Consider the following 18,148-nt stretch of genomic DNA (forward strand, 5'->3'; position numbering starts at 1 on the left):
CAACATGAGAATAAGCAAAATTTAAATGACTTATATTAAGTGCCTAGAGGAAAATAAATAAGGAATACATGGAGAAGAGAAATTTTATGATAAAAAACGGGGGGAGGGATCTAGGAAGCTTTCTATGAGACAAAACTCATGTTGGGACCTGAAAGAGAAGAAATAAGTCTGGTCACATGAAGAACTTGTTGAAAACTTTTCAGGGACAGACAGTGAAGTGATATGTGGATATGAAGAAATGTTAAAAGCTCAAAAGACTGGAAAGGATTTTTAAAAAAAGAAATAATAATAATAACTGAAATTATTTGGAAGAATATTAAAAGCATAGAATATTTTTTTAAAGATGGTAAAATACAATCAGGTTAAAGAATCATGATTCAGAGAAAGAGGTCCAGGAAGGACTGGAAAATGTAGGAAAGGAGCTAAGCAAGCAATCATGATGCAGAAATTGTGATTTTATGATAAATGTACCAAAACACATTTTAATTGATTTATGCACCATGGATAATAAAACATGTTTTGTAACATGAATGATAAATACTTCACACAGAATAACAATAGGGTAATACTGTTACTGAATTAAGTCCTATGGACCCTAGCTTCTCTGCCTGGACGGGGGATGGTTCTTGTTTTGTTTTATTCAAGAAGCAGAGTAATGAAACGGTAGCTGAGATCTCTCAACAGATAAAATTTCTTCAATGGGCAAAGAATGAATAAGTTCAAAGATGAACTTCTCACCCACATGGTGATAGGGATTTATTTCTCACTGTTTGCAGATGACATGATCCTCGACACAGAAAACCCTAAAGACTCCACCAGAAAATTCCTAGAGATAATCAATGAATATAGTAAACTTGAAGGATATAAAATCAACACACAGAAATCCCTTGCATTCCTATACACTAATAATGAGAAAATAGAGAAATTAAGGAAACAATTCCATCCACCATTGCAACAAAATGAATAAAATACTTAGGAATATATCTACCTAAAGAAACAAAAGACCTATATATAGAAAACTATAAAACACTGGTGAAAAAAATCAAAGAGAACACAAATAGATGGAGAATTATACCATGTTCATGGATCAGAAGAATCAGTATAGTGAAAATGAGTATACTGGCCAAAGCAATCTATAGATTCAGTGCAATCCCTATCAAACTACCAATGGTATTTTTCACAAAACTAGAACAAATAATTTCACAATTTGTATGGAAATACAAAAAACCTCAAATAGCCAAAGCAATCTTCAGAAATAAGAATGGAACTGCAGGAATCAACCTGTCTGACTTCAGGCTCTACTACAAAGCCACAGTCATGAAGACAGTATGGTACTGGCACAAAGACGGAAATATAGATCAATGGAACAAAATAGAAAGCCCAGAGATAAATCCACACACCTCAGTTCAGTTCAGTTCAGTTTAGTTGCTGAGTCGTGTCCGACTCTCCGCGACCCCATGAATCACAGCGCGCCAGGCCTCCCCGTCCATCACCAACTCCTGGAGTTCACTCAAACGCATGTCCACAGAGTCGGTGATGCCATCCAGCCATCTCATTCTCGGTCATCCCCTTCTCCTCCCGCCCCCAACCTTTCCCAGCATCAGAGTCTTTTCCAGTGAGTCAACTCGTCGCATGAGGTGGCCAAAGTATTGGAGTTTCAGCTTCAGCATCAGTCCCTCCAATGAACACCCAGGATCGATCTCCTGTAGAATGGACTGGTTGGATCTCCTTGCGGTACAAGGGACTCTCAAGAGTCTTCTCCAACACCACAGTTCAAAAGCATCAATTCTTCGGCGATCAGCTTTCTTCACAGTCCAACTCTCACATCCATACATGACCACGGGAAAAACCATAGCCTTGACTAGATGGACCTTGGTTGGCAAAGTAATGTCTCTGCTTTTTAATATACTATCAAGGTTAGTCATAACTTTCATTCCAAGGAGCAAGCGTCTTTTAATTTCATGGCTGCAATCAGCATCTGCAGTGATTTTGGAGCCCAAAAATATAAAGTCTGACACTGTTTCCACTGTTTTTCCATCTATTTCCCATGAAGTGATGGGACCAGATGCCATGATCTTTGTTTTCTGAATGTTGAGCTTCCAGCCAACCTTTTCACTCTCCTCTTTCACTTTCATCAAGAGGCTTTTGAGTTCCTCTTCACTTTCTGCCATAAGGGTAGTGTCATCTGCATATCTGAGATTATTGATATTTCTCCCAGCAATCTTGATTCCAGCTTGTGCTTCTTCCAGCCCAGCGTTCCTCATGATGTACTCCACACACCTATGGACACCTTATCTTTGACAAAGGATTCAAGAATATACAATGGAGAAAAAACAATCTCTTTAACAAGTGGTGCTGGGAAAACTGGTCAACCACTTGTAAAATAATGAAAATAGAACACTTTCTAAAACCAAACACAAATATCAACTCAAAATGGATTAAAGATCTAAACATAACACCAGAAACTATAAAATTGCTAGAGGAGAACATAGGCAAAACACTCTCTGACATAAATCACAGCAGAATCCTCTATGACCCACCTCCCAGAACACTGGAAATGAAAGCAAAAATAAATGGGACCTAATTAAAATTAAAAGCTTCTGCACAACAAAGGAAACTAAGCAAGGTGAAAAGACAGCCTTCAGAATGGGAGAAAATAATAGCAAATGAAGCAGTTGACAAGGAATTGATCTCAAAAATATAAAAGCAACTCCTGCAGCTCAATTCCAGAAAAATAAATGACCCAATCAAAAAATGGGTCAAAGAACTAAACAGAACATTTCTCCAAAGAACACATACAAATGGCTAACAAATACATGAAAAGGTGCTCCACATCACTCATTATCAGAGAAATGCAAATCAAAACCACAATGAGGTACCATTTCACGCCAGTCAGAATGGCTGCTATCGAAAAGTCTACAAGCAATAAATGCTGGAGAGGGTGTGGAGAAAAGGGAACCCTCTTACACTGTTGGTGGGAATGCAAACTAGTATAGCCACTATGGAGAACAGTGTGGAGATTCCTTAAAAAACTGGAAATAGAACTGCCATACGACCCAGCAATCGCACTTCTGGGCATACACACTGAGGAAACCAGAATTGAAAGAGAAACGTGTACCCCAGTATTCATCGCAGCACTGTTTATAATAGCCAGGACATGGAAGCAGCCTAGATGTCCATCTGCAGACGAATGGATAAGAAAGCTGTGGTACATCTACACAATGGAGTATTACTCAGCCACTGAAAACAAAACATTTGAATTAGTTCTAATGAGGTGGATGAAACTGGAGCCTATTATACAGAGTGAAGTAAGCCAGAAAGAAAAACACCAATACTGTATACTAACACATATATATGGAATTTAGAAAGATGGTAATGATAACCCTGTATGCGAGACAGCAAAAGAGACCCAGATGTATAGAACAGTCTTTAGGACTCTGTGGGAGAGAGCAAGGGTGGGATGATTTGGGAGAATGACTTTGAAACATGTATATTATCATATGTGAAATGAATCGCCAGTCCAGGTTCAATGTATGATACAGGATGCTCGGGGCTGGTGCACTGGAATGACCCAAAGGGATAGTATGGGGAGGGAGGTGGGATGGGGGTTCAGGATGGGGAACACATGTACACCCGGGATAGATTCATGTCAATGTATGGCAAAACCAATCAATACAATATTGTAATGTAATTAGCCTCCAATTAAAATAAATAAATTTATACTAAATAAATAAAAATAAAAAAGTAAAGACAAAGAAAGGAGGAGAGAGGCTAGTGATACAGAAGCATATGCATTAGTCCTCCAGGGAAGGGGCAGGGCTTTTTCAAAGGAGTGGGTTGCCTACATTTACTAATTCTTTTTGAATAATAATGTCCATTTATGGGCACTGGTAGGTCTGTCATTTAATACTCTAATATAGTAAAATAAACATATGATGACACTCATGCTTTCTTGGAGTTCTGATTGTTCACCATCTTGGACCCAGCTATTTCTTTCTTTCTTTTTTTTTTTTTTTTCATTTGTTTGTTGCTTCCTTTCTTATCTCTGGACCCTTTCAGTTCAGTTCAGTCGCTCAGTCGTGTCCGACTCTTTCCGACCCCATGAATCACAGCACACCAGGCCTCCCTGTTCATCACCAACTCCCGGAGTGCACTCAAACTCATGTCCATCGAGTCAGTGATGCCATCCAGCAATCTCATTCTCTGTTGTCCCCTTCTCCTCCTTCTCCCAATCCCTCCCAACATCAGAGTCTTTTCCAGTGAGTCAACTCATCGCATGAGGTGGCCAAAGTATTGGAGTTTCAGCTTTAGCATCAGTCCTTCCAATGAACACCCAGGATTGATCTCCTGTAGAATGGACTGGTTGGATCTCCTTGCAGTCCAAGGGACTCTCCAGAGTCTTCTCCAGCACCACAGTTCAAAAGCAATAATTCTTCGGCAATCAGCTTTCTTCACAGTCCAACTCTCACATCCATACATGACCACTGGAAAAAACATAGCCTTGACTAGACGGACCTTGGTTGGCAAAGTAATGTCTCTGCTTTTTAATATACTATCTAGGTTGGTCATTTCAAATCCTGAAAGATGATGCTGTGAAAGTGCTGCACTCAATATGCCAGCAAATTTGGAAAATTCAGCAGTGGTCACAGGACTGGTAAAGGTCAGTTTTCATTCCAATCCCAAAGAAAGGCAATGCCAAGGAATGCTCAAACAACCACACAGTTGTACTCATCTCACACGCTAGTAAAGTCATTCTCAAAATTCTCCAAGCCAGGCTTCAGAAATATGTGAACTGTGAACTTCCAGATGTTCAAGCTGATTTTAGAAAAGGCAGAGGAACCAGAGAACAAATTGCCAACATTCACTGGATCATTGAAAAAGCAAGAGAGTTCCAGAAAAGCATCTATTTCTGCTTTATTGATTATGCCAAAGCCTTTGACTCTGTGGATCACAATAAACTGTGGAAAATTCTGAAAGAGATGGGAATACCAGACCACCTGACCTGACTCTTGAGAAACCTGTGTGCAGGTCAGGAGCAACAGTTAGAACTAGACATGGAACAACAGACTGGTTCCAAATAGGAAAAGGAGTACGTCAAGCTAGTATATTGTCACCCTCTTTATTTAACTTATATGCAGAGTACATCATGAGGAACGCTGGGCTGGAAGAAGCACAAGCTGGAATCAAGATTTCTGGGAGAAATATCAGTAACCTCAGATATGCAGATGACACCACCCTTATGGCAGAAAGTGAAGAGGAACTAGAAAGCCTCTTGGTGAAAGAGGAGAGTGAAAAGGTTGGCTTGAAGCTCAACATTCAGAAAACAAAGATCTAGGCATCACCTCATGGGAAATAGTAAGTCCTTGCCATCAATAATTACTTTTAAAGCAAATGTATCAAACTTTCCAGCCAAAAGACGGAATGATTGATGAATGGAAAGCAAGATCCACCGCTCTCGTACCTACAAGTGATTCCATGCAGGACACACAAAGCAAAAGTGAAAAGATGGAAAAAGATATTTCATGTAAATAGAAACCCAAAGAAAGCTAATATCAAATAAAATGGTCTTTAAAACAAATACTGATAGAGATAAAGAAGGGTACTGCTTATTGATATCAGGAACAATACAGTAAGAAGAAATAACACTTATTAATATATATACGGGCTTCCCTGGTGGCTCAGAGGTTAAAGCGTCTGCCTCCAATGCAGGAGATCCAGGTTCGATCCCTGGGTTGGGAAGATCCCCTGGAGAAGGAAATGGCAACCCACTCCAGTATTCTTGCCTGGAGAAGCCCATGGACGGAGAAGCCTGGTAGGCTACAGTCCACGGGGTCGCAAAGAGTCGGACACAACTGAGCAACGGAACAGAACAGAATATATATACAGTCAACATTTGTTGTTTTTATTGTTTCATTGTTTAGTTGCGAAGTCATGTCCAACTCTTTTGCAGCCTCACTGACTATAGCCCACCAGGCTCCTCTGTCCATGGGATTCCCCAGACTGGAATAGGTTGCCATTTCCTTCTCCACGGTATCTTCCTGACCCAGGGGTCAAACCCACATCTCCTGCTTGGCAGAGAATCTTTACCAATGAGCCACCAGGGAAGCCTGAACTCAACACAGAATCAACTAAATACATAAAGCAAATATGGACAGGAATAAAAGAAGAAACAGACAGTAATACAATAATAGTAGGAAACTTTTCAGTACCTATGTATTTGATCAGATAGATCATCCAGGCAGAATGTCAAAAAAGAAACATTGGCTGTAATGAAACCGTAGGCCTGATAGATTGACCCATTACAGAACATTCCACCCAACAGAAATAGAATGCACATTCTTCTTGTGTATTTGAAGCCTTCTCCTGAATAAATCATATGTTAGATCACAAAATAAGTTTAACCAACTAAAGAATTTTGAACCATATTCAACATCTTTTCTAACCCCAATAGTAAAAACCTGGACATAAATTAAAAGAAAACTGGAAAACTCAAAAATATGTGAAAACTAAACAAGGTATCGCTAAATAACCATGTGCCAACAAAGAAATAAAAGAAAACTCAAAAAGTACCTTGAAAGCAACAAAAATGGAAATACAACATACTGAAATTTATGTCATGCAGACAAAGCAGTTGTAAGTAGAAGTTTATGGTGATTAATCACTATTTCAAGGAAAAGCTAAAGACAAAAACAAAAACCATCCTAATCTATACTAGAAAAAAGAACAAATGAAGTCCAACTTAGTAGATGAAAGGAAGTATCAAAAGTCGCAGTGAAAATAAATGAAATAGAGACTAAAAAGCTAATAAGAAAAGATCAGTGAAGCCAAGAAATCATTCTCTGAGAAAATAAACAAGACTGACAAACTTTTAGCTCAAAGTTTTCCAAAAAAAGATTCAAATTTTAAAAATTAAAAATGAAAGACAATATGTTGCAACTAATACTACATAAAGCAAAATATTATAAGAGACTATTATAAACAATTACACATGAACAATTTGGAAAATCTAAGAGAAATGAATAATAATCTAAGAACATAGAACCTTCCAATACTGAATCATAAAGAAATATAAAGCAAGAACAGATTGATTACCCATAAGGAGATTGAATTAGGAATCAAAAACCTTCCAGCAACCAAAAGTCCAGGACCACTGGTTTCCCTGGTGAGCTATACAAAACATTCAAGAAGAATTCCTACAAATCTTCAAACTCTTCTGATAAATAGAAGAGGAGGGAAATTTTTCAATCAATATTTTATGAGACCAACACATGTTTTCATACTGAAACAAACAAGGATAGCGTGGGAAAAAAAAGAAATGTTATGGTTTTGATGAATTTCGAAGCAAAAGTCTTCAGCAAAATATTAGCAAGCCAAATTCAACAGTACACAGCCATAAGTGTTGGGGGAATAGGTGGGTGTGGAGCACACCTCTCTTCATGGAGGATGCATCAGGAATACAGCTTCAGTTGCAGAAGTTCTCTCAGAACACCAGTTGAAAGTGGGCAGGAGTCCCTGACCACTGAAAAGGAATGTATAGATTGATGCAAAACTTGACAGGACAAAGGAAGGAGGAGAGTGATCAGGACTGAACCTGCATCCAGGGTATAAGGGAACTGAAGCATCAGTCGGATCCCCACAGCAGGGCAATATTTTGGGACAGTGGAGGCTTTAGGAGAATGCGGCAGCTGATCTATGACAGTCTGAATGGAATGAGAACTACACAGACAGTCCTTCTGGCAGCCCATTCCTTCCCTGGACAGGGACACAAGTCTCTTGGAATGTGTGGCAGCTGGGGGCCGGAGTATATAGACTGGAGAGCAATCTCAGGGTAAGGTCTGTTGTTGACTATGGGGAGACAACTTGAGGGGACGTCAGGGAGGAGATGGAGGCGGAAAATGCCAGACAGCTGTGTAGGCAAGGTGATACTGCGGAGTCATAGGCAAGGGGTGGAACCATCACTGTAGCCTCTCTCTCCACATGCCAGCACCAGCAGCTGACCAGTTAGGGAAGACCCAGGGAGGGTGGCCTTTTAAGTTTGGCTCACCTGATGCAGTGATCAACAGAGAAGGACCCCAGCCAGGGGAGCCCTTTAAGTACCTGGTACACCAATAGAGAAAGGACCCCAGTCAGGGGAGGCATTTAAGTGCCTGACATGCTGAACAACAGAGAAGGATCAGCTGGAAAGTCTCTTTGAGTGCCAGCTGCCTGAGGCTAGAAAAAGTCTATAAGTGCCATAGCTCCTGCTCCTGAGGCTGCCAGGGTCCGTGCACACTTGGCATTGCCAGGGTCTCTGCAATCCAAGCAGCTGCACCACCTCCATTCTTAATTCTCAGAGAGGCAGAGGTGCCAGAGGCTTGAAAAAATCCTAGTAGTACCATATCTCCTGTACCAATGGCTTCTGGCTCCCTTGGGGACCTGGCACTGTTACAGTCCCTGTGTTCCAAGCTGCCACACCACTGCTACAGTAGATCCCCACTGCTGCAGAGCTGCCAGAGGCTAGAGCAAACTCTAAGAGAACCATGTCTCCTACTCCCCTGACCCCTAGCTCCCCTGCATATCTGGAGCTGCCAGAATACCTGCAATCCAAGCAGCTACACCACCTCCACAGCTGGTCCTCACTGGAGCAGAACCAAGTCCTCCAGGGCAACCTCGGGAGCAAACTCCTGTGGACAACCCACATGTAGAGGTGGAGATAAAACCACAGTTGAACCCCAGGGCAGTGTGGCTAGGGAAGAGGATTGAAAACCTTCCTATCAACTGTACAAGCTGCAGATTAAATCCAAACAATCTACTAGACAAACTCTGTGTCTATAAAATGTACAAAGGGACAATGAGAATTCCCACAGAACAGAAGACACTAACTCTGGCAGCTGTGGACACTGGAGGCAAGAATATGCAGGTGTAGGGCCAGAATCTGAGCTGTCCCGATAGCAGGTCCAGAGACCAGCTCAGTATTGGAGGGCATCCTAGGGATGTAGAGGTGGACTGTAACTCACAGTGAGGAAAAGGAGACTTGACAACAGAGATCAGAGAAAAGCTATTATTATTATATTTTGATTTGTTCTCCAAAGAAGACATACAGATTGCTAATAAATGCATGAAAAGATGCTCAACATCACTCATTTTTAGAGAACTGCAAATCACAACTATAGTGAGATATCACCTCACACAAGTCAGAAGGACCGTCATCAAAAATCTGCAAATAATAACCGCTAGAAAGGGTGCGGAGAAAAGGGAAACCTCTTACACTGTTGGTGGGAATGGAAATCGATACAGCTGCTATAGAAAACAGTATGGAGATTCCTTAAAAAGCTAGGAATTAAACTGCCATATGACCCAACAATCCCACTACTGGGCATATACCTTGAGAGAGCCATAATTGAAATAGACCCATGAGATGGGTGGATGGCATCACTGACTCAATGGACAAGAGTTTGAGTGAACTCCGGGAGTTGGTGATGGACAGGGAGGCCTGGTGTGCTGGGATTCATGGGGTCACAAAGAGTCGGACACGACTGAGCAACTGAACTGAACTGAACCCCAGTGTTCACTGAATCACTATTTCTGATAGCTGGGACATGGAAGCAACCTAGATGCCCACTGACAGATGAATGGATAAAGAAGCTGTGGTACATACATACAAATGACTATTACTCATCCACAAAATGGAATGCATGTGAGTCAGTGCTACTGAGGTGGATGAACGTAGAGCCGTTAAAGCAAAGTGAAGTCAGTCAGAAAGAGAAAAAAAGTATCGTACATTAACATATGTATATGGAATCTAGAAAGATGGTACTGATGAACCTATTTGCAGAGCAAAGGTCCGTCTAGTCAAGGCTATGGTTTTTCCCGTGGTCATGTATGGATGTGAGAGTTGGACTGTGAAGAAAGCTGACCGCCGAAGAATTGATGCTTTTGAACTGTGGTGCTGGAGAAGACTCTGGAGAGACCCTTGGACTGCAAGGAGATCCAACCAGTCCATTCTAAAGCAGATCAATCCTGGGTGTTCATTGGAAGGACTGATGCTAAAGCTGAAACTCCAATACTTTGGCCACCTCATGCGACGAGATGACTCACTGGAAAAGACTCTGATGCTGGGAAGGATTGAGGGCAGGAGGAGACAGGGACGACAGAGAATGAGATGGCTGGATGGCATCACCGACTCGGTGGACATGAGTTTGAGTGAACTCTGGGAGTTGGTGATGGACACGGAGGCCTGGCGTGCTGTGATTCATGGGGTCGCAAAGAGTCAGACACGACTGAGCAACTGAACTGAAGTGAATGGAGACATAGATATATGGTCTCCGGGAGGCGGGGGCAAGGAGAGGGTGGGACAAATGGAGAGAGTAGTAGGGAGACATATTCACTACCATATGTCAAAGAGATAGCCAGTGGGAATTTGCTGTATGACTCAGGGAGCTCAAACCAGGGCTCTGTGACTACCTAGAAGGGTGAGATGGGGTGGGAGGTGGGAAGGAGTTTCAAGAGGGAGGGGACACATATATATGTGGCTGATTCATGTTAATATATGGTAGAAACCAACATAATATTGTAAAGCAATTATCTTTCAACTAACAATAAATAAATTTTTAAAAATTCAACAGCACATTAAAATGATCATGTATCATGTTAAGGGCTTCCCTGGCAGTGCTAGTGATAAAGAATCCATCTATCAAAGCAGGAGACTTATGAGATGAGAGTTTTATTCAGGGTCAGGAAGATCCCCTGGAGAAAGGCATGGCGACCCATTCCAGTATTCTTGCCTGGAGAATCCCATGGACTGAAAAGCCTGGTGGGCTTCAGTCCTTGAGGTCACAAAGAGTCAGCCAAGGTCGAAGTGACTTGGCATGCATGCACACATAACATGAAGATAGGGATTTATTTCAAGGGTGCAAGAGTGAGTCAACATCTGTTACTCAATATGTTATACCCCATTTACAAAAAATGATAAAAATATATTCATCTCAATAAATTAAAAATATTTGAAAAATTCAAATCCAGTTATGATAAATACTGTTAACAAAGTAGACATGGTGGAACGTGCTTCAACTTAATATGGTTATATATGACAAACCATAGCTAACATCCTACTCAACAGTGCAGGGACTTCCCTGGCAGTCCTGTGGTTAAGACTCTGAGCTTCTACTATAGAAATCATGAGTTCAGTCCTGGTCAGGAAACTAGGATCCTGCATGCTGCATGGTGTGCCCAAAAACAAAACTTTGCAAAACAAGAAAAAGGTAAAGATGGATTATTTCCTTCTAACATCTGGCAACAAGACAAGGTTGCACTGTCTTGCCACTTTTATTCAAAATGGTATTGAAAGTCCCAGGGAGAGCAGTTAGGTGGTAGACATAAAAGTTATCTAAATCAGAGAGGAAACGTAATACTGTCACTATATGCAGATGACATGATTTTGCACATTGAAAACCCTAAAGGACTATACCAAAAACTGTCAGAAGTAATAAGCATATTCAGGGAAGTCACAGTATGCAAAATTAATACATAAAATACTTTGTATTGCTATATACTGAAAACAAATTATCAGGAGTAGAGATTAAGAAAGCAATAGAATCAAAAAGAATAAATTACTTAGAATAAATTTAAAGGCCAAGAAAGTGAAAGATGTGTACTGAGAAATATAAGACATTGATGAAAGGAATTAAATAATATGCTAGGAAACAAAAAAATACTTCATGCTCATGTATTGAAAGAATTAATATTGTTAAACTATCCATATTAGGACTGGAAAAGGTCAATCCTTACCCTAATTTCCAAGAAGGGTAGTACTAAAGAATGTTCCAACCATAGGATAATTGCACTCATCTCCCATGCTAGTAAGGTCATGCTTAAAATCTTGGATGCTAGGCTTCAGTATTATGCACACTAAGAACTTTCAGATATCCAAGCTGGGTTTAGAAAGGGTGGAGGAACCAGAGATCAAATTGCTAACATTCGCTGGATCAGAGAGAAGACAAGGGAATTCCAGAAAAACATCATCCTCTGTTTCACCAATTGGGCTAAAGCCTTTGACTGTGTGGATCATAATAAACTGTGGAAAGCTCTTAAAGAGACAGGAATACTAGACCATCTTACCTGTCTCCTGAGAAACCTTATGCGGGTCCAGAGGCAACCCTGTATGGAACAGCTGACTGGTTCAAAATGGAAAAGGAGTATGACAAGACTGTCTGCTGTCACCCTGTTTGTTTAACCTATGCGCTTAGCACAGCATGAGAAATGCCAGGCTGAATGAGTCACAAGCTGGAATCAAGAAAGGCGGGAGAAACATCAACCACCTCAGATGTATGGATGATACTCTAATGGCAGAAAGTGAGGAGGAACTAAGGAACTAAAGAGCCTCCTGATGAGGGTGAAGGAGGACAGTAAAGAGCCAGCTTAAAATTAAGTATTAGAAAACTCAGATCATGGCATCTGGCCCCACGACTTCATGCCAAATACAAGGGGGAAAAGTGGAAGTAGTGACAGATATCCTCTTCTTGGGCCCTAAGATCTTTGTGGATGGTGACTGAAATCAGCCATGAAATCAGAAGACAATTGCTTCTTGGCAGGAAAACAAAAAAGTGAAGTCGCTCAGTCGTGCCCAACTCTGCGACCCCATTGACTGTAGCTTACCAGTCTTCTCTGTCCATGGGATTTTCCAGGAAAGGGTACTGGATTGTGTTGCCATTTCCTTCTCCAGAGGATCTTCCCAACCCAGCGATCGAACCCAGGTCTCCCACATTGCAGGCAGACGCTTTACCGTCTGAGCCACCAGGGAAGCTATGTCAAACCTAGACAGTGTGTTGAAAGCAGAGACACTACTCTGCCGACAAAGGTCCATATAGACAGGGCTATGGTCTTCCCAGTGGTCATCTACATTTGTGAGAGCTGGGCGGTAAAGAAGGCAGAGCACCAAAGAATTGATGCCTTCAGACTGTGGTGCTGGAGAAGATTCCTGAGAGTCTGTTGGACAGCAAGGAGATCAAACCAGTCAATCTTAGGGAAATCAACCCTGAATACTCATTGTAAGGACTGAAACTGAAGCTGAAGCTCCAGTATCTTGGGCATCTGATACGAACATCCAGCTCATTGAAAAAGTCCCTGATGCTAGGAAAGATTGAGGGCGAAAGGAGAAGAGGGCATCAGAAGATGAGATGGCTGGATGGCGTCACCAATACAGTGGACATGAACTTGGGCAAACTTCGGGAGATGGTGAGGTACAGGGAGGCCTGGCGTTTTGCAGTTCGCAAGGAGTTGGACACAACTGGGTGACTGAACAGCAACAATCTATATTATCCAAATCAGTCTGCACATTCAATATAATCCCTATTCAAATTGCAATGATAATTTTCCCAGATATACAATCCTAAAATTTGAATGGACCCTGAATAGCCATAGTAATTTTGAGAAAGAACAAAGTTGGAGACATCATATGCCTGATTTCAGGACTAAGATAGACAAGATACAAATGAGCCGTGAGCATTTGTGTCAGAATATAAGATGTTCAAAGAATTTGGATATGTACCTCATGGACACAAAGCAGTTTGAGGGAGTCTTCCAACAGGCAAATCTAGGACAATCTGAAAGTCATATGTAATGTTAATTAAGGCTTAAAACACCTTGTAGTGTACTAGGAAAATTTGAGTCCATATTCATATAAATACATGAAAATATTATTTTGAAGTGAATAAATATATTGAATGGATATATTAAAATAAGGTTATAAAAGATATACATGCATAGTGAATATATTGAAAATGTAACTAGAAAGGATATATATACATAGAACTTCTCCCCAAATAATTATTAAGAGATAAAGAGAGAAAGAGATGTTAGAGTATAGACTTTAATCACCTAATCAAAATGACTTTTTTCTAAAAGATAACAAGTTGGAATCATGTGCTGTTAGGATGCAGTGGAGCAGACAGACTCAGAAACACTTCTGTGATGCGTTTAACAAGATACATAACCTCAGTCTAAGTATCAGGAAACATTTCATAAACCTAAACTGAGGCACATTTTCCCAAATAATCAGCCTGCGACTATAAAACTTTTGAATGTCAGAAATGCCACACACACAAAAAAAAAATGTAGTCAACTAAACTAAGGACACAGGAGCGCTAAATGCAGCGGTTGGTTCTGCAGTGGATCTCTGTGCTGTAGAGTGCCAGTACCGTGATGAACGGGAAATTTGAACCCGATAAAAGAGTTAGATGTTAACAACATATCTTTGTTTCCTGTTATTGAAGGTCTGTTTTAAGAGAATTCAATTCTCTGTAAGAGTTATACATTAAAATTATTATTATTCAACTGGCTTAGGAAACAAAATGCGTTTCTCATGTCATTTCTCTAAGTGTGAGTTTGTTACTAATTTAAACAAAAACCCATTAAACAGTGCACTAGAAATATACACATATCAAACTAGAGAGAATCCAAGGTTTATGCATTCTATATACTTCATGCTGAGCTGTTTTAATTTTGTCACCAAAGTAAAAATAATTTTGACTTTTAATTAATGCGATCAGCCATTGTGTTTATTCTTTCAGTTTTCTATATTATCCCTAGTATGTATCATTTTCTCAATAATAACTAGTTCTTCTTACTATAATGATTATAATCTTGACAATGTTGTAAATAATAAGGAAAGTAATAAACAGTACGTTGTACTTACAAGCACTGTTTTGTTTAACATATTCTCAATCATGCAACCTCCTTAACATCCTCTACTTATTAGATGTCTGTTATACTGAATTAGAATAGAAATGAGCTTATTCTTTTATGACTAATTGAATTAAAAATAAAGCACTCTCCATTTCTTGGCTATTCTGTAAGTGAAGAAGTAAATAATTCACAGCATGTTATTGAAGAGTGTTACTTTGATACTGATTTTATTCCTTTTAACTAAGAAATACAATTTAATTTTAGACGTTCCCATGGCATAAAGTTTTTTAGCAGTTGCAGCATAGATGAATTTAAACATACAACTTCACAGCCTAAATTTGAATGTCTTCAGAATCAAACAGTTCCAAAAGTGGTTCCACAAGGAAGAGAACAAATGTGCGGCAATGGCATTTTGGAACCACCTGAACAATGTGACTGTGGTGTCCCGGAGGTTAGTGAAAAAGACTGATATTTGTGTTTGTCATGTAGTCTTACAAATGTAGATGTGACATAAAGGGGGGAAATTTTTTAAAAAAAATTGTACCATATAGTCAAACATCTAAGATGGGAAGCTGTGGGGTATGTGATAACTGGCTCATCCAGAATTCGAAGTTGAAGAATTTAAGAATAGGGTAAATGCAGCATGGGTTGAATGAAGATTTTCCTTACTGTGTAAATATTACCCATCTTTCTGTATCATAAACATCAATTCCAACAGTAGTAAATTATCACCTAAATCATCCATGAATTCCTTTAAAGTGACTGATTTAGATCACTGAGTAATTAAATGTATGCTGTTGTTCACATCTTCATCTTCTAATTTCAGTCCTTGCATCGGGGGAACTTCATTTATTTTAGCTTGGTTTCACAAAATTGAATTAAAGAACAGAGACATCACTTTGCCCACAAAGAACCATGTAATCAAAGCCTTGGGTTTTCCAGTAGTTGTGTATGGATGTGAGAGTTGGACCATAAAGAAGGCTGAATACCAAAGAATTTATACTTTCGAATTATAAAGTTGGAGAAGAATCTTGACAGTCCTTTGAACTGTAAGAAGATCAAACCAGTCAATTCTAAAGTACATCAACTCTGAATAGTCATTGGAAAGACTGACGCTAAAGCTGAAGTTCCAATACTTTGGCCACCTGATGCAAAAAATCCGACTCACTGAAAAATACTCTGATGCTGGGAAAGATTGAAGGCAGGAGGAGAAGGGGACAACAGAGGATGAGATGGTTGGATGGCATCACTGACTCAATGGATATGAGTTTGAGTAAACTCTGAGAGATGGTGAAGGACAGAGAAGCATGGCATGCTGCAGTCCATGGGGTCGCAAAGAGTCGGACACGACTGAGCAACTGTTCATGTATTATAATAAATGCACCACCACATCTGTTAAATTCCAGTGTTGTGTTATTATTTTTGGTCAACTCTCATCTCTTATTTTGGAGTCTCTTTTTTGAATATTCTTGAGCATATAAACCACCTCAGTCAGTTCAGTCACTCAGTTGTGTCCGACTCTTTGAGACACCATGGACTGCAGCACGCCAGGCTTCCCTGTCCATCATCAACTCCCGGAGATTGCTGAGACTCATGTCTATCGAGTCAGTGATGCCATCCAACCATCTCATCCTCTGTTGTACCTTTCTCCTCCCGCCTTCAATCTTTCCCAGCATCAGCGTCTTTTCCAGTGAGTCATTTCTTCACATCAGGTGGCCAAAGTAATGGAGTTTTAGCTTCAACATCAGTCCTTCCAATGAGTATTCAAGACTGATTTCCTTTAGGATAGACTGGTTGCATCTCCTTGCAGTCCAAGGGAATCTCAAGAGTCTTCTCCAACACCACAGTTCAAAAGCATCAACTCTTCGGTGCTCAGCTTTCTTTATAGTCCAACTCTCACATCCATACATGACTACTGGAAAAACCATAGTTTTGACTAGACAGGCCTTTATCAGCAAAGTAATGTCTCTGTTTTTTAATATGCTGTCTAGGTTGATCATAGCTTTTCTTCCAAGGAGCAAGAGTCTTTTAATTTCATGGCTGCAGTCACCATCTGCAATAATTTTGAAGCCCAAACCAGTCAAGTCTTTCACTGTTTCCATTGTTTCCCCATCTATTTGTCATGAAGTGATGGGACAAGATACCATGATCGTAGTTTTCTAAATGTTGAGTTTTAAGCCTATTTTTTCACTCTCCTCTTTCACTTTCATCAAGAGGCATTTTAGTTCTTCTTCACTTTCTGCCCTAAGGGTGGTATCATCTGCATATCTGAGGTTATTGATATTTCTCCTGGCAATCTTGAGTCCAGCTTGTGCTTCTTCCAGCCCAGCATTTTGCATGGTGTACTCTGCATATAAGTTAAATAAGCAAGATGACGGTATACAGCCTTAACATATTCCTTTCCCAATTTTGAACCAGTCTGTTGTTCCATGGCTGATTCTAAGTGTTACCTCTTGACCTGCATACAGATTTTTCAAGAGGCAGGTCAGGTAGTCTAGTATTCCCATCTCTCTCAGAATTTTCCACAGTTTGTTGTGATCCACACAGCCAAAGGCTTTAGCATAGTCAATGAAGCAGATGTTTTTCTGGAGTTCTTGCTTTTTCTATGATCCAGTGGATGTTGGCAAATCTAGGTCTTTAATCTAGATTTCCATTATACATTGAGTACTGTCAAAATATATTGTCTACTGTAGGCTCTCTCTTTGATTTTAGATTTTCAATATTAGGCTATCACATCACTGATTTTTGTTTTATTTTCCCCAATATTAATATTTAGTGAGGGTTTAATATTCCATCTTCACTAAATCCACTTGCTGTTTTTCATTAACATGTTTATATTGTGAAGCATAACACATTATTCTTAATAATGAAACATTAAAAAGAAAAAATGATTATTATCTGGTTCTTATAGATATTACAAGTGTTAAATAGGAATAGAATTTGGGATATGCTTTAGTAATATGCCATTAGTGTAACAGCATTTTGTTTCATTTTATAAAGGACATTATATAAGTATCCAAGTATAATAAAATATCAGTAATAAATTACTATTCTATAAGAAAATAATAATTTAATTAACTTTGGCAGAACAGATATATTCCCCTTATAGTTACATTTACAACGTACTACTCAAAATACTTAATGTAAAATAAAAATACATATATGTAGACATATATTTATATACATAACAGAAACATGTTATACCTTCTCATATTTACTGAGGTTAATGTGGGAGAAAATTTTATACAAAAGCTCTTAGAACAAATCACAAAAGAAAAGTGGCAATTTTCAGATTTCACAATATCACAGTAACAAAAATATTTTTAAAACCTGCCAAAATAGAAATAAGTTGTCATGACAAATTGCACAACAATATAAAATATATTAGTGGCTAGGGGCTAATATTATTAATATAAAAGTGCTTAGAAATAAAGGAAATAAATAGAATACCTCACCAAAAAGTATACATAGATATATAAAATAAACT

At 39.5% G+C, this 18,148-nt stretch overlaps 1 protein-coding gene across 1 annotated transcript in view; it reads left to right on the plus strand.

The window, feature by feature from the left end:
- The window catches only part of LOC129549236 (A disintegrin and metallopeptidase domain 3-like), a 133,486-nt gene that overhangs the window by 64,941 nt on the left and 50,397 nt on the right, over nt 1–18,148 (plus strand). The window contains exon 12 of the mRNA XM_088832665.1: nt 14,926–15,112. Within this exon, the coding sequence (XP_088688791.1) occupies nt 14,926–15,112 (187 nt within the window). The remainder of the gene's footprint in view (nt 1–14,925; nt 15,113–18,148) is intronic.

Source organism: Moschus berezovskii, chromosome 26, assembly GCF_049115385.1.
Source record: "Moschus berezovskii isolate FMDL1 chromosome 26, NW_MosBer_1.0, whole genome shotgun sequence".
Taxonomy (NCBI): Eukaryota; Metazoa; Chordata; class Mammalia; order Artiodactyla; family Moschidae; genus Moschus; species Moschus berezovskii.